Source organism: Centruroides vittatus, unplaced genomic scaffold (assembly GCF_030686945.1).
Source record: "Centruroides vittatus isolate TY-2023 unplaced genomic scaffold, ASM3068694v2 contig_18, whole genome shotgun sequence".
Classification (NCBI taxonomy): Eukaryota; Metazoa; Arthropoda; class Arachnida; order Scorpiones; family Buthidae; genus Centruroides; species Centruroides vittatus.
In genome coordinates this window covers 5,133,232-5,155,724 of record NW_027121101.1, presented here as the reverse complement: position 1 = coordinate 5,155,724, position 22,493 = coordinate 5,133,232, and the positions used below count along the sequence as shown (strand labels likewise).

The 22,493-nt window shown below is 29.5% G+C and overlaps 2 protein-coding genes across 2 annotated transcripts in view; one reads left to right on the top strand and one right to left on the bottom strand.

The window, feature by feature from the left end:
* sip1 (septin interacting protein 1) overlaps positions 1 to 22,493 on the top strand; it is a 354,828-nt gene that overhangs the window by 292,282 nt on the left and 40,053 nt on the right. The window lies entirely within an intron of this gene.
* The window catches only part of gkt (glaikit), a 41,127-nt gene that overhangs the window by 6,605 nt on the left and 12,029 nt on the right, over positions 1 to 22,493 (bottom strand). The window contains exons 4-12 of the mRNA XM_067263867.1: positions 19,425 to 19,480; positions 19,237 to 19,333; positions 13,329 to 13,363; positions 8,081 to 8,173; positions 7,768 to 7,935; positions 7,592 to 7,670; positions 4,917 to 5,093; positions 4,605 to 4,720; positions 723 to 830 (exon numbers count right to left, since the gene is read on the bottom strand). Of these exons, the coding sequence (XP_067119968.1) occupies positions 723 to 830; positions 4,605 to 4,720; positions 4,917 to 5,093; positions 7,592 to 7,670; positions 7,768 to 7,935; positions 8,081 to 8,173; positions 13,329 to 13,363; positions 19,237 to 19,333; positions 19,425 to 19,480 (929 nt within the window). The remainder of the gene's footprint in view (positions 1 to 722; positions 831 to 4,604; positions 4,721 to 4,916; positions 5,094 to 7,591; positions 7,671 to 7,767; positions 7,936 to 8,080; positions 8,174 to 13,328; positions 13,364 to 19,236; positions 19,334 to 19,424; positions 19,481 to 22,493) is intronic.

The window sequence follows — 22,493 nt, the reverse complement described above, 5'->3', positions numbered from 1 at the left end:
TTAGTAAAAAACAGTTTTTTAAGAACAACACTTAAAAACAATATAATTAAAACTATCCTTGATTTTCTTTCTCTGTGAAACTGGGCTTATAACTAATGGGATGGATGTGTTTTCCTTTCAGAGAGCAAGTTTTCGAATTCAGTTTTGACGTTGGATAACTGCAGCCTTATGTCTGCTTTATTTGTTTTTAATAAGGATGTATTTCAAAAATGCTATTTTGTAATGATATGCTGAAACAAAAAGTAGTAATTTTAGTGTGCTTTGCAATTCCTGGGTAGTCACTTCTAAGATGGATTTGTACTTTTGTACAAAATTTGTACTTTTTAAAAAACTTAATAAGAGTTTAAAGTTTTTATTTCTTAAAATGACAATAAAACATACACAGAAAAGTAACAACAGTTCTTAAAGTTTTGATTTTTTCATATAATGTATATAAAAGGCAAATAATTGATAGTGTTTCATTTTATTTTTGACATACTTTTTTTTAATGTAATAATGAAATATACTTTTTAGGTCAAGGTACCAGAAATTCGTAGCTCAACCTTGATGGGAGTGAGATATAAAGAAACAGGAGTTCCTTAGTAGGTTCTGTAGTACTTTTCTGAGTTCTCAATCTTTTTTAGATTGAGAATCACTGATATATACAGATCTTACTTAAAAACTTTTGTAGTGATAAGAAATTATTTAATATTTATATAATTAATTCATATTACCAAACTTACCTAGTAAGTGCAAACCAAGAAATATATTTCATACATGGTGAAATTCTGCAATATGATTTAATATGAGGAGATGCACAAGTACGACCCAAATGTGAACTTTTCCATTGACTATCATAATAAAAAAAAAAGATATATATATATATATATATATTTTAATATGTGCTTGATATATATATATATATATATATCTTTTATATATATCAAGCACATATTAAAATAAAATTATCAATTATATACATTTATTATACCCATTATTTCCAGATTTTTTATTTTATAAATCAGTTATAATATTATAATGTTTTAGTGATTTAGTTTAGTTTATTATGTAACATGAAAAAATTTAATTTTACTGATACCACAGTAAATTAATAATTATATATAATGTGTTAAATAAATTACAAATTTTAGAAGAAAAACTCTAGAAAACAATTTCTCTTGAATAAAATAAAGGATTTGGATGAATCAAATGTCTACTGTGACACTGCACTCTTAAGTATTTTCTGTGTAAAAAAAGTATAAAATAAGGCACAACAGAACAATTTTCCTTTATTTTATCATACATTAATTAGTCAGTAATTTAAGACTTCATAAATAAAAGTTAAATAGTCTACGTGTGTGTGGCAAAACATATGGACAGATGAAATTGCCAGAAAACATATTGTTCCAGATCATGTTCAAGACAGATGTAAAACAACATTCCTCAATCCTGACTTTCACTTCACCCAAATTCTAATAGGCCTTAGAAATTTTCAAAGATTATCTCTTTAGATTCAGATATGCCGACAATAGAAACTATCAATGTAACAACACAGATAGCCAAAATGTAGATCATTCTATCTTTAACTGTAAACTTTAAACCAACATAAAAACTGCCAAGAATCAAGGACTTTTCTAGATCTGTAGAATCATGACTTAATTTCAAATAAAAAGATACTTTAAAAAGTCCATTAGTTCAATCAATGTAATTCTTCAACTAATGGATTCTTTAAAATATCTTTTTATTTGAAATTAAGTCATGATTCTACAGGTCTAAAAAAGATTAACCCTACTTTAGCCTAAATTTTTGAGTAGGGTCTTATTTCACTCTTTTCAGAAATATATCTTCCTTCAGATATTGAAACATTATAAAACAAATATAAAAAATATAAAAGCTATAAAATTGAAAAAATATTATGAATAATGTTTTCAATATTCTTTTATTATAAATCTCCATCCAACAGAAAGTACTTCACAATATATTAGGTTAATGCATTTTCAAAATTTTCATTTTTATACATAACAAACTTCAAAGATTCAAATCTCATGATTCCAGATCTTCAATATATTTTGTGCTCATTGATCAACTCTAGTGAACTTGCTTCCCTTGCTAAAACATGAAACTACTAGCATCACACTATATTTTTTAAATTCTTTCTTTAAACATAAGTGTTATGTCTAAAGAAATAGGCCTTATAATAACTCTTGTTTAAGTTCCAAAGTCCAAAAAAATTACAGTTGATGAATTGTAGGAATATATCAATGTCTGGTTTACATTGCTAAATGATTAAGATATTGCCTATATATCTTATGTAGTAATGAATATCATTAAAAAATGCAGAAATTATATATTCCAAATTTATTAGTCTAAAAAATTTTTAAGAATTGATGATCTGAATTTTGAGAGAATAGTATAATTTTGCTATTTAGGTATGATGATAAGTATGAATAAAAGAATAGCTGTGAAAATTACAGCTCATGTAAAATGTGTATGAATATATTCAAGCAAACTGCACCAGTATTACTTTCAGAAAAACCCTCTTTTCATCTAATGGATAAAATATATGAACATGTATATGAAGTTTATTATTATGTAGAAGTCTCAACCTATGAACAAAGCATAATTAGTAAAGCTGAAAAGAAAAAACACTGTAAGGATGGTTTAATGGATGTGTGGAGTCTCTAAATGTTTGATTATCAAATGATGAACTTAGGAAGACTTGATATTAAGCTATAAGATATATTCATTAAAAATCAATCGGTTAAGATGCTTTCTTTTTCAACTCTTTCTGCCTTGAGTAGCCTTTTTATAAAGTGTATTATAGGCTTAGCCAGATCCACAATAAGGCAGCTGGGTGGTGAGTGATGGAGCTTAATATATCCAGATAGACACCACAAAAAGTTCCTGGGATTTTTGAACCCATCAGATTTGATCCTGGGTCCTTCAGAGTAATAGATTGCCATCTTAACTGCTCAGTCATCTAGTCTAACACTGCGTTTCTTTATGCAGCGCTCGAGAAGCGCTTTACAGCGGACTCACTGAAACCCGTTTCTAAATGCAGCACTGCAATGTAGCGAACCGTTTCTAAACGTTTGCTGCAAGAGGTCGCTACAGCGAAGATAAAGCAGCTTTTACGTCCGCTACACGTGTAAAGCAAAATGGACGCTTGTGTGTAGAATACGATATTATGCTGCGAAAATAAAAAAGTCTAAGTGACTGTTGATAAAAATATTATGGAAACATTAAGAATTAAATTTTATAAAATGACTCTGAAATTTATCTAAAGAATAAGAAAATACTATATTTTAAATATAATTATACATCTCCTATGTCTTTACTTTGTTCACATTTTCAGAAAGAGAAATGCTCAATTCTTTATATCTCTTTATTTAAATATTGAAGTTCTTTAACTAAATAACTAATTTCGGCTGTAACTGTGGAATTAAAGGATAGATTACGGCATCCATGTTTCGCTCGAGCGGAAAGCGTTTCTAAACTATGATGCAGCGACGTGTAGCGATAGCTGCTCGTGATGTCATTTTCGCTACACTCTCGCTGCATAAAGAAACGTGGCCATTGAAAGAAAATAACTAAGAGATAAGCTTAAGAAAGCTTGTTGTGAATTGGGAAGGAATAATTTGAAGGTTTCTGATCTGTATTGAGAAACTGCCAAAAATAGGAGTGGAGGAAAACAATCTGGGGTTCTTTGACTGTTCCAGACTATCCTGGAAAAGAGCCATAAAATAAATGTTATATTTTTGTATGGAAGTAGTAATTAAAATTCAAATTAAGAACTGAGAAAAATGAAATTCCAATAATTTTTTCTTCTCAATTATAATTCAATATATAATAGATCATTTAAAAGAATGAGATAAATTAAAATAATTTCATTAATTTTAATTTATTTAACTGTGTTAAAATAAATTTATGTAATTGAATGCTGTTTCAATAAAATAAAATAGATATTTATATTGTAGTAAGTGATACTCAACTTGATATGATATATGTAAAGTAAAAAGTTTTTAATATTTTTTAGAATATTTTTTATTTATGTTAATTTGATAAATTGTATGATTATTATTTTAATTCATTATGAAAAATTTTTATAGTATAAAGCACCTACATACAAATTTAAAATTCCATTCAATTCTATGATTTATGCTAATATTAGGAATGGAAACAAATTATTTTGAAACAAAATAGCATTCTTCACAAAATCTGTTTAGAATCTATCGTTACATTTCCTTATAATTAAAATATGTCTGGAAATTTAAAACTTAAAATTCAAACCATTTGAAGATAACTTCCATAAAGTGAATGACAACTAGAAAATAATAAAAACAATACTAAACTTTAAAAAAAAAATCTTGAAAATGTAACAATCTATGATTAAATTTATTTTTAATAATAAGACATATTTAATTAAAAATTATCTTTCTATTCTTTAATGATTGCTGTTAATGGTAAAAACATTATTTAAATAATCTGATAATCTGATAATTTAATTCATATAACAATAAAGTTTTTAATTATTATGCATTAATGTAACTTATGATGATAATTTAATAATAAGAATTAGTAAAATCAAGATTTAAATTATTACATTAAATTTAAAAAGTACTCACTAAAAATAATTTTTTAAATAAGGTTGTTTAACTGCAACATGATTGCTATATGGTAGACTACCACCAGCAGGATATCCTTCTAAACTCAATCTAACATTATCAACAGTAGGATATATCTGAAAAATACATTTTATCAAATATGTTTTTCAAGAAATGAAAATAAATTTATTAAATAAGAGTCAAAGCTGTTGTAGTTCCATAAGTGATTATAAGTTATCATAACAATACAGTGAAAGTTTGATTCATTTAAGAACTAAATAATTATCATATAAAAAATTTTAAGCATAACTTTTTATTTTATTAAACACATACCAATTTTAATGGTACATTATTTGGAATTAATTTTGCTTTCTTCACTGTTGCTAAACTTGTATGCCATTCACCACATAACCATTTGTCTTTGTCAGGACCTAATGATCCAATACTAGAAAACTGGCCAATAACTGGCCAATCTGAAGTAACTGATGATGAACCAAAATTTGTTAATATCTGAAAAAACAATTAATACTATTTAAAAACTTTTAAAAAAACATATCACATACAAAATCATATAGAGTAAAACCTGTGTAAACCAGAATTGTACAATACTAAATTATTTTTTTCTGTTTTGGCAGATTTTAGTATGTTTTCTTTTTCATCTTTAAATTACACCAGATAAATGTCATAGTTACATTCATTTTTTTTATAGTAAAATCACTCTCACATATGTAAGAAAATTTTATTACTAGGCTTAATTCAAATTAATCCAAAGTGATTCCAACTAAAGATAAGTATTCAAATGCAAGAACTGGAAAATATTCTTCTGCAAAAAGTTTTCCTTGTTCTCAAGAATTTGTGCTAGGTATTTGAACATGACCTCACATGGTAGTGAACAAGCCAATTCACATTCCAAAAACCAGTGTCTGGCACTGCCATTAGAAATTCTAATCACAATAATGTAGAGACCAAGTTATTCTTGCTTCTCTAGGAATTTTAATACTGTTATTAATTTAAATAAATAACAGTATTAAACTTCGAAAAACTTAAATAAATAAATATTTTTATTTGCATTAAGGCTAAGCCTTGTTACAGGGGGTATAATTTTTACATCATTATTAGTATACATTTGTTATCCAACAATCAATCAATATACATATTCTTTAAGGTCATCAATAACATTACAATAATCAATTTAGTAGAACATTGGTTTCATTTTAAACTATTTTAATTTGAGTAACATAATTAGTAAACAATATTTTAATTCTATTAATCTATCATATATTTTTCAGTTCTTTGGCGACTTGAACAAAAATCCATTAATTCTATACATTTTGACTTAATGTAAGATTGTTTAAATTAGTTCTAAAGTCTTTATTTTGTCTTGTATATAATAATTTTTTGATTTCATATTTTTGATGATATTTATTTAGTCCTTTGCAGTCTCTAAGTAAGTGGTTCAAAGAATACTGTTATTAATCATTTACTTCAATCTCTGTAATTATCAAGAAGTTAATCAACTTTTTTCAAATACTCAGTACTAGTATTTGTAGGTGCTGTTACTCTACAACGCAAACTGGCAACATGTGTTACCTATTCTCATTGTTTTCAAAAATTATATTTATTGCTTATTCTCAAGAATTCAACTCTTGAAAGTATACAATTCTACCCCTGGTTAATTCTAACAAAGACCCTGTGTCTGTATTGTCTGTATGTTCCCTTGTCACATGATCTTCATTTCTTTGACAAAGTTTGAAATCATTCTCAGAATATAGTTTGTCATGTTCTGCAGTGATGATTTTACTTATTATTTGTCTGTGTGTGAAATTTCAATTTTCTGCTTTATCCAACTTAAGTTATGTTCTTTGTATTTAGAAACCTCTTCTGTTTCTGCATTGGACAGGTTTCTGGTTTTTATTAAGATTTAGCAGAAAATCACTCTGTTCTGAAGAATTTTTTCAATTTAGGAAAGCTTCTATTTTAGACAGGTTTTACTGTATTATTATTATTATTATGTTGGGTTTAGTGGGTTATACTCGGTTGACACCGGTGGCTGTGTACTATGCCGGACCAAAATCAAGGCATGGTAACCAAAACAGAAATTAAAGAAGTTTATCAGTGTGTGTGTCTGTATTCAGGAATTTCCTCACAATATGACATGTAGTGGCCTTCTGTAGTGTGATGTATGTGTTTCTATTCAATTGTAATGTGCCCAGGCTTTTGTGTAGTGTGTGTGCTATGACACCTGTAGAGGAGAGAATAACAGGTACAATAAGCACCCTATCCATCCTCCACAGATGCCTTATTTCCTGGGCGAGTTCTGTGTACTTGCTGACTTTTTCAGTGCATGTGTTTTGTACATTATGAGTGTTTGGAATGGCTATGTCTATAATGTATGTTATTTTATTGTGTTTGTCAATGAGTGTGATGTCTGGTCTGTTGTGTTTTATCTGTGATTATGGCTCTGTCGTAGTACATTTTGTGCATGTTGTTTTCCAATACTATCTGTGGAATGTATCTGTAGTATGGTTCGTGGATGTCTACTAATTTGTGTTTCTTTGCAAGCTCTTGGTGTATTATATTTGCTACTTAATTGTGTCTCTGTAAATAATCTGTCAGTGCCAAGAGCCTGCAACCAGAAATGATGTGTTGTATAGTTTCTGGCATGATGTGACATTGTCTGCATGTGTTGTTTGTGAGTGTTGTATCTTTGAATATGTGTTTTCTGTAGTTTTTAGTATTTATGACCTGATCGTGTGTGGTAATCATAAAGCCTTCTGTCTCCCCAAAGAGACATCCCCGAGCTAACCAGCTGTTTGATGCAGTTTTTTCAACAAAATCCTGGGCCATGTCACAGGGACATCTTCTACGGAGTCCCTTTCGAGCCTACGATTGCTTAATTGTGTGTATGCTTTCTATGTTGTGTCACGTCCACATGATGTGAGTGTAAGTTTATTATTATTATTATTAGTTTATAATCATTAAAAAAAATGTAAAACAATTTTTTTTACTTTTCTTAATTTTAGATGACCAAACATGGTCTTTCTTGATCCAACATGTCGCCCTGGCACTGATCCAATCAAAAATACCCTTGAAAATATAAAATTAATGTAAATAATAAATAATTTAATTCTAAGTTTCTTATAAATTACATATTTATATTAAATATATATGAAATATTTCTAACTTTGCTGCAGATAAATCATGATACTTGACTGTTTGAATCCACTCATTTAATGAAGAATCATCATAGACTGTTAAATAATCAATCAGATCTCTTTTGAATTCTGTAGGAGATTCTCCAATAGTCACTGATGGTTCTTCCAACTTTGGAAATATTGGACTAACCCACATCCTGAATAGACAATAACTGTTTTGATAATTTTCCTAAAATATATTAAATAATTACAAAAGTATGTTCTCTAATTTAATTAAAGGCACTAAAAAGAAATTTTTTCCTATTTCATTTAATAGTTTATAGAGCAAAATAAATTTATTACCCTTGAGTTTTCTGAAACCAGTCACCTTCTATTAAATTTGATGTATGTATCACCACTCTTAAGCCATTTTCATAAAGCATCATCATCATTTTTCTGCAAATTAATTCATTTAAATTTTATATCATATAACAATGAAAGTTTTCACTTTTCCTTAACTTTTTTTTTATAAAAACTACTAAACAGAATACAATTGAAACTCTAATCTGGTATTCAATGGTCTGGCATGTTTTGAGTTTGTTGTCATTTGTTTGCAGATTAGGCACCAGGGTGATACTGTAGCAACACCAAGGTGCCAAATTTGTCTACATCTACAGCTAAGAACTGGTTGTACAAATTCAATGAATTAAATAACAACAAAGACACTTATGAGACTTTCCTAGCCTTTGTAATAGAGCTTATTTTAGAAGCTCTATTACCTGATTATATCCTTACTGCACTGTTTTTCTGGATGCACTACCCAATTTGTTTATATGGTTTGGTTGAATATTTGTTTAGCAGTCTTGCATACTGGCCTTCCATCAAGGGTTAAACTGTAAAATAGTTAATGATTGTTTATTCTTTGTTTGCTTATTATATAGGTAGGCCAGCAAGCCAAATGCAACTTGACCTAAAAGACCACAAGAAATTACTTCAGAGGTCTGATCTCTTTTAAAAAGACAGCAGTAGCCCTTTGAAGAAAAGCTCAAAACAGGATAACACAGATAAAAAAGTCTGTCTGAACAAAGATCTGCACACTCACAAATGTGGTTCTACTGAGAACTCTCCTCAGTAGATCCACAAAAGTAGCAAAAAGCTTCATGAAAAGCTGAGGAGCAAAGTTTCAGTTGGCATTTAGATGTTTACAAAATTAACCAAAATCAATCCCAACACCCATCAAAAAGCAAACATGATTCCTGTGAAAACAGAAGAAACCTTAAGTTTGCCTAGGCAGAAATGTCGTCCTCTTCTTTAAACCAGGAGTTGACCTCCAATGCTTAGAACGACTGGAAGTCAATTCATTCTTTGACAGCTTTAAAAAAGTATTATAGAAAATATCAACAGCTGGTTCATGTCTCACAAAGGAATATTAAATTTCCTGTTTGGCCATAAATCAGCACTTACATTGCCAGCAATATCTTCATGTCCTGGCACCCACAAGAGAAACACACTATTCTGGGTAGCCAGTTTGTTGAAGTGCAAACAGCATTCCCAAATGAGTGCTGAAGTTAGCTGACAACATGACTATCAGAAACAATGTAGGGTGTCTTATTAAAAATATCTCTGTGTAAAACAGTGCAAACAAATAATAGCTAATACCTCTGCTCAGTGAGAAACCTACCCAATAAGACAAAGAAGCCCTACCAGATTGTCCACCACAAATACCAGCACTCATGCCACTATCAATTTTGGAGGCCCACAAGTGGCCAAGCGATCTTTGTACCCTGAACACTGGGAGTTCAGTTGTGGATTCGCGCCTCACTTGGATGGGCTGGCCATGGAGTTTTCCGGGTTTTCTCCATGTCTGTAATGCTTAAATAGGAACTAGTTTTCCTTAAAAAGACCTCCCAGAAAGCATCCCTCCCTAGGCAGATTGCCCAAGTGTTGCAATTTTGGATCCATCTAAATCCAATATACTATGAATGAAAGGTCACCCTTACCCTTATGCCAGTGAAGACATCTAGGAAAAGATAACTATTGTTACCATCTTCTTACTATATTGTATTATTCTATATGCTAAGCTGAGCACTTTGTTGCTTGAAAAAAATCATTATTTTTTATTTGTGACTTTAATGTTTTAATTATCTTCTTTACAATTTACATGAAAAATATTTGTAACAATTCATCAGAATTAAAAAACATATATTTTGATTTATATTCCAATAAAGTTTGAAGATGTTTTTCTTTAAATTTATCTGTTTCAGTTGTTTAAAAAATCCTACTTCTCCAACAAACATTTTTAATTTGATTTTATAATGATTAACAAATGAAGTCATTCAATTAAAGCACAGAAATCTGTTATAAAATGCCAGACTACTTTTGTGATTCAGCATTTATCAAATCTTAAGGGAATTGGACAAGAGTTTCAACTTGTATCTGAAAATAGGAATGTTGTATTCTGAATTCTATAGACATTAAAAATATTAAATTGAAAATTTTGCAATAGAACTAATATTAAAAGGATCAATTAGTAACACACAATCTTTATACTGTATTATATTATATCACATTTGAAGATATAATTACTATAATAGATAACATAATAGATTTAAAATTTTTATTTGAATTAATTATGAAACAATATACAGTTTATTGACTGGATTAAGACACCTAATAAAAAGTTAACCAGAAAAGACATTACAAGAACTTTTTGATGCAAAAAGTTCTTGTAATGTCTTTTCTGGTTTTTCCCAGTGAAACATAGCTTCAGCAAGATGGAGCTATGTCACACTGGAAATTACACATATGCAAAATCTTAGACAAGTTTCCCAATCAATGGATACGGATATGCTGCAATGGCCCTATTCTGTGGCCTTCTCACTCTCCAGATTGCACATTTCTAGATTTTTTTTGTGTGAATATAAAGAACAAGTTATATGCAAAGAAGATTAGTAAAATTGCAAACTTGAAACATGGACAGTGGAGAAAGTAGCTTCAGTCTCCAAAGTTATACTACAAAATACTTAGTAAGAAATCAATTACAGATTGGATGTTGTATGTGCTACTAAAAATGCCCATGTTGAGGTTTATCAGAGAGGTTGCAGTGCAAGTACAAATTTTACTTGTACACGGCAAGCAGAAGTACATGGTTTACATTTTAACTCCAAGAAAAAATCGTTGTAGCGTATGTTCAGAACATCACATGACTCAGTGAACGTCACGCATTGACTCACAAAAAATTTGTTGAAAAAAATGGCAAATACATTTAACATCGAGGGTTACCAGCGAAGGTAAATAAACAAATTAAACTATTTTAAAGTATTTATAGGATGTTTAATAACACTAAATAATTATTTTTAATTAGCATGGTGTCTCCTACTGTATGATCAGATGATAGGACTACCTCATATTTTTGTTGAGGGAAGTAGTGGCTTATGTAAATTCGAAAGCAGCTCGGAAAATTAATTTTTAGAAAATTTACAGACGTATTACACTGTTGATGGTAGAAGATGCCGTGGAAAAACAAACCTACTTTAAGATAAGCTATTATGACGGCAAATATATGTAAATTCTATAAGCACTTCACATCACTTACTAAAAAATTGAATAATTAAATAATTTCCAGATTAAAATTATCTGTTTCTTTACAATATTATTTGTAAATGCTTAAATAATCACTATTTTAATAAAATAGGTCATAATTTTAACCTCAAACACAAAAAAAATGAAGAAGTTTAAACCAATCTTCTACTTGCCATGCTAGATGTAGTGAACATCATTATCAACCGTCTAGAATTGCTACATGGCAGCGCTCGATGGTCCACGGTTCACATTTTGGGCTGAATACGACAGCCGCAACCTCTCTATTAATTTCTTAGGTATGTTTGTAACAAAAACTTTTTGAATTACTTATTACAGTGCATTTAATAAAGATAAGAACACTTGGTTTTTTAATATTTATTTCAGATGGCGAAATGGATTATAGCCAAATTTAATTTTATTTATTTCAATGTGTTTTTATATTTATATACAAAGTATCAAGTTCTAATATAAACAATAGAATAATTTTATTAAAAAAATAAGTTTCTTGAAGTGTTCAATAATTATAAGATCACTTATGAATAATGGACAGAAAATAATATTTTCAAGATTATTTATGAAAGCTAATAACCAAAATGTCCTCCTTTGTTTACAATTACTTTAAAAACTTCTGTCATCAACACAATCAACTTTTGAAGAAAACCCCAAGGAATTTCCTCCCATTTCTCAATGATTGTAGCCTTCAGGTCTGTGATGTTATCATACTGCTTTCCATTTGTGTAGACTGACCTGACCAGTAGCCCCAGACATTCCTCATGGGGTTCAAATTTGATGACATGACTGGCCAATCCATGACTTGAATTCTGTTGAACCCAGGTAACATTGGCAGTATGAATGGGAGCATTATCTTGCTGGAATTGCCACTGATGACCCCCAGTCTTTCTCCAAAGGAAAGTGGATGCATTTCTAGCTGCCGAATGTATCTTTTAGCATTCTGCCTTCTTTCAGGAAAGACAATATTTGTTTTCCCTTGCTCTCCAAAGGCAGTCCAAATCATCACAGAACCTCCACTCATTTGTCCTTTGGAGTAGATTTCCCTCTCCTTTCTTAAATCATGCCAATAGTATTCAGGTAACCATCATACACAGAACTTTTTCTCATCTGACAACACTACATTCCTCCACTGTTCCCTCCAGGTCATGTGATTTCTGGGCAAGTCAGTCTGCTTATTTGTAGGTTTTGGTTCTTATCTTCTTTTGGCATATTTGAGATGATTGGCAGCATGAACTATGTTTCAAACTGTCCCCAAGTTTACTCCATAATCAGGTTTTGCAGCAATATTTCTGAGAGAGCTTGTTCCATTCACAATTTCCTTTAAAACTGCTTGTTTCTTATGAAAAGTAAGTTTAAAACATTTGCATCCTTCCAGGTCTCTTCTGAACTCCACATTCTTTGCCTAACTTTGAATAATTCCTGATCACACAAATCACTCTTCCTGTTTTTTAACAAGAGATCTTATTGATTCACCAGCTGCACTTAAAATACCGTTTTTACCCTTTTCAAATGCTGAAAGTATCTTTCCCTTACCCATTTTTCCCTTTCCGAATTAACAATATCTTGTTATAAAAGCAGATGACAATTTTTGGTTGCCATGGCAACAATAACAAACATCGGTAGTTACATGACTTGGTTTCATAGATAATTTTTAAATATGTTTTACTGGTTAAGTTAAGAATTAAATTTTGAGTGTTCTTATAATTATTGAACACTAAAAAATCATTTTCTTATAAATAATTAGCCTATTAATTTATTTATAATTGTAACTGATGGTGTACAAGTGTGTCTTTATGAAAGATATAAGTGACAATAATCAGACAATACTTTAAAGTTATTCATAAAATTTTGGGTGTTCTTATCTTCATTGAATGCACTGTAATTGCAAAAAGCTGTTTCACTACACCTGTTACAGTTTATATATTACATCTGGTCAATAAATCATAGACATCTTGTATTATCAAAATTTTCCAAGTAAAATTTAATGTGAAAAACAAAATAAAATTAAATAACTTACGTATGATGTGTTCCATACAATATTTCTAATTTTGCCTTAAATAATAAAAATAAAAACTTTGATGAATTATATATTTAGCTAAAAACAATATATTTTAAAAATTAAATTACATTTAAATTTAATCAAATAAATTATTATTCAATTAAAGTTAATTAAATAAAATATGATGATAAATGATTTAAAATAAAAAATTAAATAATTTTAAAAATTACTTTAATTTTTTATTACTTATTTTCAATATTTTTAAAAATGCCTGTACTTTATTTCTAGAATAATCTATATTTTAATTCAAAATATATTGCACTAAAATAAAACTATAACAAAATTTTGAACATGTATTTTGGATGAATTGCTATATATATATAAAGTTTTTCTACTTTGCTCATTCTAACATTAAACATTATTTATTAGCTATATAAATATATATATATATGTTGCACAAATATATATCTACTAATTACATAGATATTTTTCCTACTTCAACATCTTTACTTCTTTATTTTTTACTATCACATATATAAATATAGTAAATGTCTGTAATGCTCATTAGATCTAATAAACTACCTCACAGCTCTTCACAGTTTATATATTTTTATAAGGCATATGATTTAAGATTTTGGCTTTGATCTTTAATTTGTTTGCAAAAAATGATAACATTCACTTCTCTTATTCTCTGCTTAGTACCATCAACTTCAATTACTCTGTGTCTTTTTACAATAATATATTCTTAGAAGTTTTATGATTTACTTTTAATCCCACTATGATGTTTTTATTAATTGATATTTAACAACAAAATAAATTTTAAGGTGTTAAACTTAAATTAAGTTATATACAAAAAATTCATAATTTTTTAAATGATTTAGCACAGCGGTTCCCAACCAGTGGTCCGCAAGAGCTAAAATATGGTCTGCGAAAGATTTAAAATTTTTATTCATTTTAAATTATTATTTCCACATTGATACAAACTGAATTTAATTTTTACTAAAAATGTTATGTTTTCTATTATAATAGTACTGTTAAAGCATGTTACTCTTGAGTTTAACGATTACTTATGTTAAAAGTTTTGGTTAAAGTTTACTTTTAGATTGACAGTTTATTTTTCTTAAACCTTGTGGTCCCTGCTAACAACAATGAAATCAAAGTGGTCCCTGATCAAAAAAAGATTGGGAACCGCTGATTTAGCAGGACTGTCACTTTCTACATTGAATGGTTTGTTTTGAATGCATGTGTTCGTCAATGCAAAATCATTCAATTTTTTTAAATCAAACAATAAAATTTAGTGAGTACTTTAAAAATTAAATATTAATTCTGTTATGATAACAACTCCTGAAAAGCAAGATTGCCTTTTAGGAGTTGTTGATGTAGAAGAAAAGCAAATGCAAATAGAAACAGAGATTAGTCATAAAAACTGTTTATATTTGCAACTAACCCAGTTGAAAAAATTCCATTTCCACAATACTCTGTTCCTGTTTTCAGTTGCAATAATTTCTCAAATAATAACTTATTTTTTGCATTCAATCTTTTGTTTTTTTAAACACGTGAATTATTTACATGGACATAACCAGTTTTTTAAACAAAATAAATTCCATACAACATCCATCATTATAAAAGCATTGTTTTTATGTTGAGCTATTTATTATTTAATAATTATACTGTTTTTTTAAATGACTGTAGAATTAATGTAACACATTGCTCCAACTGTTCTTTTTGTAATTTTTTTTTGAAAATGTTAAAAATGATTTCTTTGTATCTTGTGAATTTACTGTAACATTTAAAAATACTTTTCTTAATTGACTTTAATATTTCTTTATACAATGATAATTTAAGTTCTGTAATCTTATTTAAACTTTATAAACTTTTTGTCATTCATTAAATATGTTGCAATATGTTTTCTAAATTTAAGTTATAAATAATTCTACCTGAATGATAAAAAATATCATAATGTATTATAACTATGTTGTTTTCTGAAGTTTTTTTGTACCCCTTTTGTAAAAGTGGAAGCCACATCAAAGAAATATTGATTGATTGATTAATAATTATTTAAAAATTTTTTTTACTTGATTAAAAAGTATAATTATTAATAGAATAACCAACTATACAATTTTAAAAGCAATATTAAAAATTTCCATAACACTTGTAATAAAAAGTAAACATTCTACTCATCACAAAAATATTTTTTAATTTAATATAAAATAAAAAACTTATTAATTTAAATTATAAATCTTCAATTAATATGATTTATAAAAAGGAATATTCTTATTTCACAATCTACAATATTATAATTTAAATATGTAAATTATTTCAAACTAAATTTTCTTAATATTTCAGTAAAAAATTTTCTATTTCTTTACAAAACTTAATGCCAAACAATTGCTGGATTAAATTGGGCTATATTACTGCTACTATTAATAATTAAATGCTAAGTAATTTGGTCTAGAGATAGGCATTAGGTACTTAGAAATTTTAATAATTATAATTAAATTTACATTTATCAATTAGTTTAGAAGGTTCTGGAAGCAAAGATCAGACAAAAGTCTGAGTAGTGTAACTGGCAATGTATCTGCATGGTAAAAAGCAGCTGTGAGTTTGAGTCCTGCACCATGTCGATTCTTTTCTTCCAGAACCTTCTAAATTAATTGATAAATATTAATTTATCAATTAATTCATTGTTGTAAAAGATCATTGTTTATTAAATTTCATAATTATAATTGTGAAATTTAATAAACAATGATCTACCCCTAGACCAAATTACTTAGAATTTAATTATAGCCCAATCTAATCCAGCAATTGTTTGGCTTTAAAGGGACCTACACATTAAGTAAATTCTTTGAGGAATAACTGCACAGGCCTGGCCTTGAGAAAATTAAGAATTTCCCATTGCCCACACACACGGAAAATCTCTCAGTTAGTCTGTCAGCCATGGCATCTGATGACGACATACTAGCTGTTCTCGGACTGTTTATTGGCAACAAATTATATTAAAACTTGCAGGGAAAAATGTGGGTAGAAGTCTATGGTATAAAGAGTGGCTAAAAAAAAAAAAAAAAAGAGGATCATATTCCCATGTGAACCTGATCTCATAATTGAAGTTAGTACTTAAAGATTGGCATAACTATTTGAGAATGGACAAAGAAACATATTTAAATCTGTTAGCCTTGGTTACACAAATTATAAAAAAACAAGATACTGTATTGTAAGCAGCAATTTCACAACATGAGAGGCTTATGGTGACCTTAAGATATTTGGCAATAGACAGAAGTTTTGAAGATCTCAAATTTTCAACCGTAATATCATCTCAAGCCCTTGGCTACATCATACCTGAAACATGTGATGCTATTTACAAAGTCCTTCATAAAGATTATTTAAAGGTAAGAACAAATTTTTCCTTTTAATAGATAGTGTTATTTTATTGTCATAATGTACAAAATGCCAAATCACATTAACATTAAAATTTAAAACAAATGAAACTATGTCATTTTAACATGATGATTATTGAGATTATCCTTTCTTATACTGTTCTTGCTCTTGATAAAGTTGGACCGAAGTGCTTGAAGAGGGACTGGAAATACCTAAATATGAAAAAGATAAGCTAGGAATTGGTGGATGGTATCAAATAAATTGCAGTTGCAAGTGTTGAGCTTCATAAACCAATTTGTAAGATAAAGTTAAGGTTCCCATCTCTGCTTGAAACAAAGTTTCATTTATCAGTTTTTCAGCTATCAACATTGTTGTTTTGGAAGACCATGCAACTTCATGGCAACATTTTTCCCAAAAATATCAAAACGATCATCTTGAACATGGGATCTCTTAAAATGATCTTTGACAGTTAATAAAACTTCATGACTCAAAGATTGTTGATCTACTGCCTGAAGACTTCATTTAGGGGACAGCTGTGTCATGTCTGTACCAAAGTTTCTGAAAGTTCTGTTAAATTATCATCCTGTGTAGAGATTATTGATGGAGTAGTACCTTTTCTGTTAGGATTGTCTTACATTGTATTGTCTGCAGCGTATTTCTGAAATAACAATTTGATTAATGCAGTAAAGGAAATTGATTGTCTTTTAACATATTATGTTATGTTAATTTTATTAATTTAAAAAATTAAGTTAATTATTCTTTTTTCTTTTCTTTTTTAGTTTCCATGAACAGAAAGAGAATGGATGAATATATCAAAACTTTTTGAAGAAAAGTGAAATTTCCCTCATTGCCTTGGAGCAATGGATGGAAAATATATCAACATTATTCCTCCAAGTGGAAGTGGATCAGAATTTTATAATTACAAAGAAAGACACAGCATGGTTTTACTGGCTATTGTGGATGCAAAATATCAATTCATCAGGTGTGATTTTGGTACTAATGATAGAGTGTCAGATGGAGGTTTCTAAAAAACAATAAGTTAAACATTCCTGTTGAAAGTAAAGTCAAAAACAGTAGTAGAAGTATGCCCTGTGTATTTGTAGTCGATGATGCCTTTCTTTTGAGAGTAGACATGATAAAACTGTTTCGACAAGATCTTATCTCCTAAGATAGGAAAATATATATTTATTGCATATCACAAGCAAGCGCATTGTTGAAAACATGTTTGGTATTTTGGCATCATGATTTTGAATATTTCACATGACAATTAATTTACAACCACATAAAACTGAATCAGTTGTAATGGTACTTGCATTTTCCACAAATTTTTAATGAAATCAGTGTCAAGTTTTTATTCTCCAGAATATTTTGATCATGAAAATACTGATGTTGAAACTACTATTTTAGAATATAATACAGAAGATTCAAAAATGGTGTGATTGGTCCAAAATAATCCAGGAAACACAAGTTTTTCGGCAAAGAAGTTTTTCTTCTCAGCAACTTTTGTTGCTGAGAAGAATTTATGAATTATTTTGTAAATGAAGGTCAAATTCCATGGAAATTGAACTTTATTTAAACATTATCAACATTGTAATTGAACTGAAAATTGTAGTGCCATTAAAATAATAAAAACATTGTACTTTTAACTCAGCATATATACTTAAATGAATAATGACATACTAATTTATTTAACAATATTTATATTTCAATTTTTTTTTCTTATGACACAAAAGACACAAATATAAGTATTATATTAAAAAACAAATTTTATAATACCCTAATGTCAGTATCATCATCACTATCTATGTTGGAGAAACTGTTTTGAGGAGTGTCTTGGTCATCTAAAAACCCAATTTAAATTTAAAATACAAACAACTAAATAAATTACTTAATTTTTCGTATTATTTCATTGTTAAAAATTTAAGCTTACCTTAATAATTTGAAATACCACAACTTTGGTTCATATACTTTATCAGTTCCTGATCATGACTTGACTGATGCTTTGATTTTCTTAATTTCTTCCTACATGCACTTCTAATGTTATTAATTTTTTTTACAACACTTTCTTTGTTAACATTTGGCTCCTTTAGTTTTGTTTGGCTCCATTATGTCCTTCAGTTTTTCAATTAAATGTAAACAGGCAACTTCTTTTTTGCTTCTGTCATGATAATCTTTACTTTTAACATGCCAAAGGCATGGTTCACTTTTGTAAATCTTTAAAAATTCTAAACATTCATGGGACATTGTTCTCACTCAGTGACCTCATAACTGAATGGAAACAACGGCACACACATTATGGTTGGCCTGCGCAATCCAAAACTGTGCAGGAAAATCAAACGGTTTTCATTTATAATCCGGTAGCCTGTACAATTCACCAAAACTGTACAGTTTTCTCCCACACACTAACAGGAATTCCTCAATGCCAGACCTGCACAGTTATTCTTCAAAGGATTTCCTCAACGTGTGTGAGCCCCTTAATATAACTGTCAGGCTTAGAGCTGTTTATATTTGTACAAAACTTAATATACATATATAACAAACAAACTCATACCTGACAAAATTTTATATTTGGATAAGGTTTAGCTGATTGTTCTAATCTATATTTTGCCTCTTTCTGTTCTCCATGGACAATTAACAATGGGCATGATCTTTTATGAAAGAAGAAAGTGAAATTTATTATAATTTAATTCACAATTTGAATAATACTAGTATAAAATTTATTTTAATCATTATATTCACCTAAATTCTAAAGGATATTGTTTCATCAACCAAGGAATATCAATCATATAATTGAACTGAAAATAGTAACTTTTATCAGTAATATTTAATTACAATTTATTATTATTATTCTTGTTATTAGATACATTAATAAACCTCATTAATTAAAAATCAATTTAATTATTATATTTTATTAATGATTTTATTGTAATTCATGCATGTATTTATTTCTGAAAAGACTATAACATTTTTATTAATTTTAAACAGCACTCAAATAATCTTTGCTAAAGTAACTCCAGTATGGATAAAAAAGACACCATAAAAACAGACTATAGAGTAGTTTCAATCCCTTGGTAACATATTTAAGAAGATTGAGAGAACTACAAAAAGGAGAATAATGTATAAGAGAAATTCTACAGTTTATAAATGCCAATAGAATAACAATGAACCCCACAAGTATTTCAGGTGTCTACACAGTACCTATCATACGTGAAAGGGAGGTATATGTGGGAGCAACCTTGCTATAATTAAATGCACACTTAAAGAAACTCAAGTAAAATGTTAAGAAGTCACCCTTTCACAAACCTGGTGGCCTATACATTGGATGATTCAGTGAAAGTGTGTTGTGGAAGGTCACCAAGCATGTCAGAAACAAGCACAATCTTAGACACGTCGAAAACCTTTGAAATCTATAAATTTGCACATAAGAGGAACACTATCAACTGCAAGGATCCACACATTGTCTAATGTTTGAAAATCATGATTTCAGCTCAGCACAACATAATCTGACAGAATTTTGTCTTCAGTTTTTTGTTATTTTTATTTTCTGTATTTTAAATCTTGTTTGGCATTACAATCTTATTTGTTTCATTTTCCATTAGCTTTTGTAAAGCGTTCAACTTTTCAAACCTGACGAAGGTCATTAAATATGATTGAAAATGTTAGTTAATGTTTAATAAACATTTTTGCTCCTTTACAAGGTTTATACATAATTGATTGATCATTTTTACATTAATTTTATACATAAAAATATTTAATTTTTCTTAACTTTTCTGAAAGTTTATTTTATTTGTTATATTACAAAAGGATATTACAAATCATATTTATGTTAATAGTTAATGTAATTTTTGATATTTAATTACAGGTACTCCTCACTTTACGACCTACCTGCCTAACGACTACTCGCACTTACAACCAATCGAGTTTAGACCTGCAATTCGGGGAATCCCCTTTCTCAGCTCGAGTGTTGATCAGTGGCGAATGGTGACATGCGCACTAAGCGTACTATAATAGGCTAATAGTGTACTATAATAGTCTTTTTATGAATAAATTTGAAGTTTGTTGCATAATTTGTATAATTTTACAATGATCCTATATTCCCGGCGCAAGCTTCTCGCCTATCGACCAATTCGCTTAACGACGTAGTCGTCGGAACAGAACTTGGTCGTAAAGTGAGGAATATCTGTATTTGTTATTAATGATGCCATTGTAAATATTTGTATTCTTGTTAAATGAATGTTCAATAAGCAAAATTACAGGGATGCTGTTTGAATTGTAATTATATGTATAGATTATTAATAAATAATAATAATAATAATAATAATAATAATAATAATAACTCTCCCATGGTCACCACCTGGTCGTGGTGGGAGAGCCCAGTAATTTTACTGATCCATAGGGCAATGCAGGCTGGAGCATAAGCTCCTGGTAGGGACACCCATGCCAGTAAGGTCTATGGGGAGAAATGAAGCTAAGAGTGACCACACCCACATTCTGTGGAGATATTTATTATGGTAATAACTAGATCAAAGTGTGATACCGGCTCGGACGTCGCCCGGGTTAACAAGGTCCGCGTTCGTGGGTTAGGCAGAGGCTCACGTTCGAAAAATAGGCCACAGTCTCCCTTGGTTACCGGTGGCGAAAGCAGCACCGGCCCAAGCATGGCTACTGCAATGCCCTCAACAGATGTGAGGAACAAACCCAGCCTTGGTGTTTCTGTGGCAATGCATCCACAGACCACAAAGACTGGAAAACCACGCCAACGGATGAAATGGACAGTAGAAATGAATAAGTTTATCATCCGTAGTTACTACACCATCACAAAACTCGAAACAAACATGACAGCATACAGACAACAACTACACCATAGATTCACACAACAGTATCCTCACCTCACTGTCACCGAACAAAGGGTTGTTGATCAAAAAAGAACAATTATACACAACAACCTTATTCCACAAACAACACTTGAACTTATCAAACAACAGGTTGCTGATCAAATACATCAACAGACAGAAACATCTAACATTAATGAAGATCATGTAACCTGTCAGGATAATCCAGCAACAAGCATTGATAATAACACACATACAACAATTACCACTAATGATACTACAGACATTTCCTCATCCATCACTGATAACATAGACATGGATTTAGTTAATACACTCTCACATATATTTCAGGAAACACTCACTAAATATACAGGCACAGATCCCACACAACGACCACGAATACCAAAAATCAACACGTCAAAGGAAGTAGGAAAAACACTAAATTACGTAAACACTCACTTACTACCACACTACATTCATTCAATTTCTACACTCGCAGACATTCATACATTAGTTTATGCTGGAGCAGTCACAGTAGTGACACACCATGGGCTGAAAGTACAATCACAGACAAACACACAGAAAACAAAATTCTATCACAAGCCTGCCTGGCAGAGAAGAATAGAAATACAAATAAATGACATTAGACAGCAATTAGGCAGGCTGACACAATACACTAAAAACAACATAACACCCAAATTAAGGAAACAGCTCAAAAACATTTTCAAGAAAATAAAAACACACACAAAACATGAACATCACAACACACGCATTACAGAATACATTGATACACTAAAACAAAAACTTGCTGCCAAAGCACGTAGACTCAAACGATACAAAACATGTACACTACGAAAACAACAAAATAAATTATTTACAAACAATGAAAAACTCTTTTACAGACAAATCAATAACAAAGCAAACACTGATACACAGCACAGTGGCACACCAACAGAAGAAGAACTCACAACATATT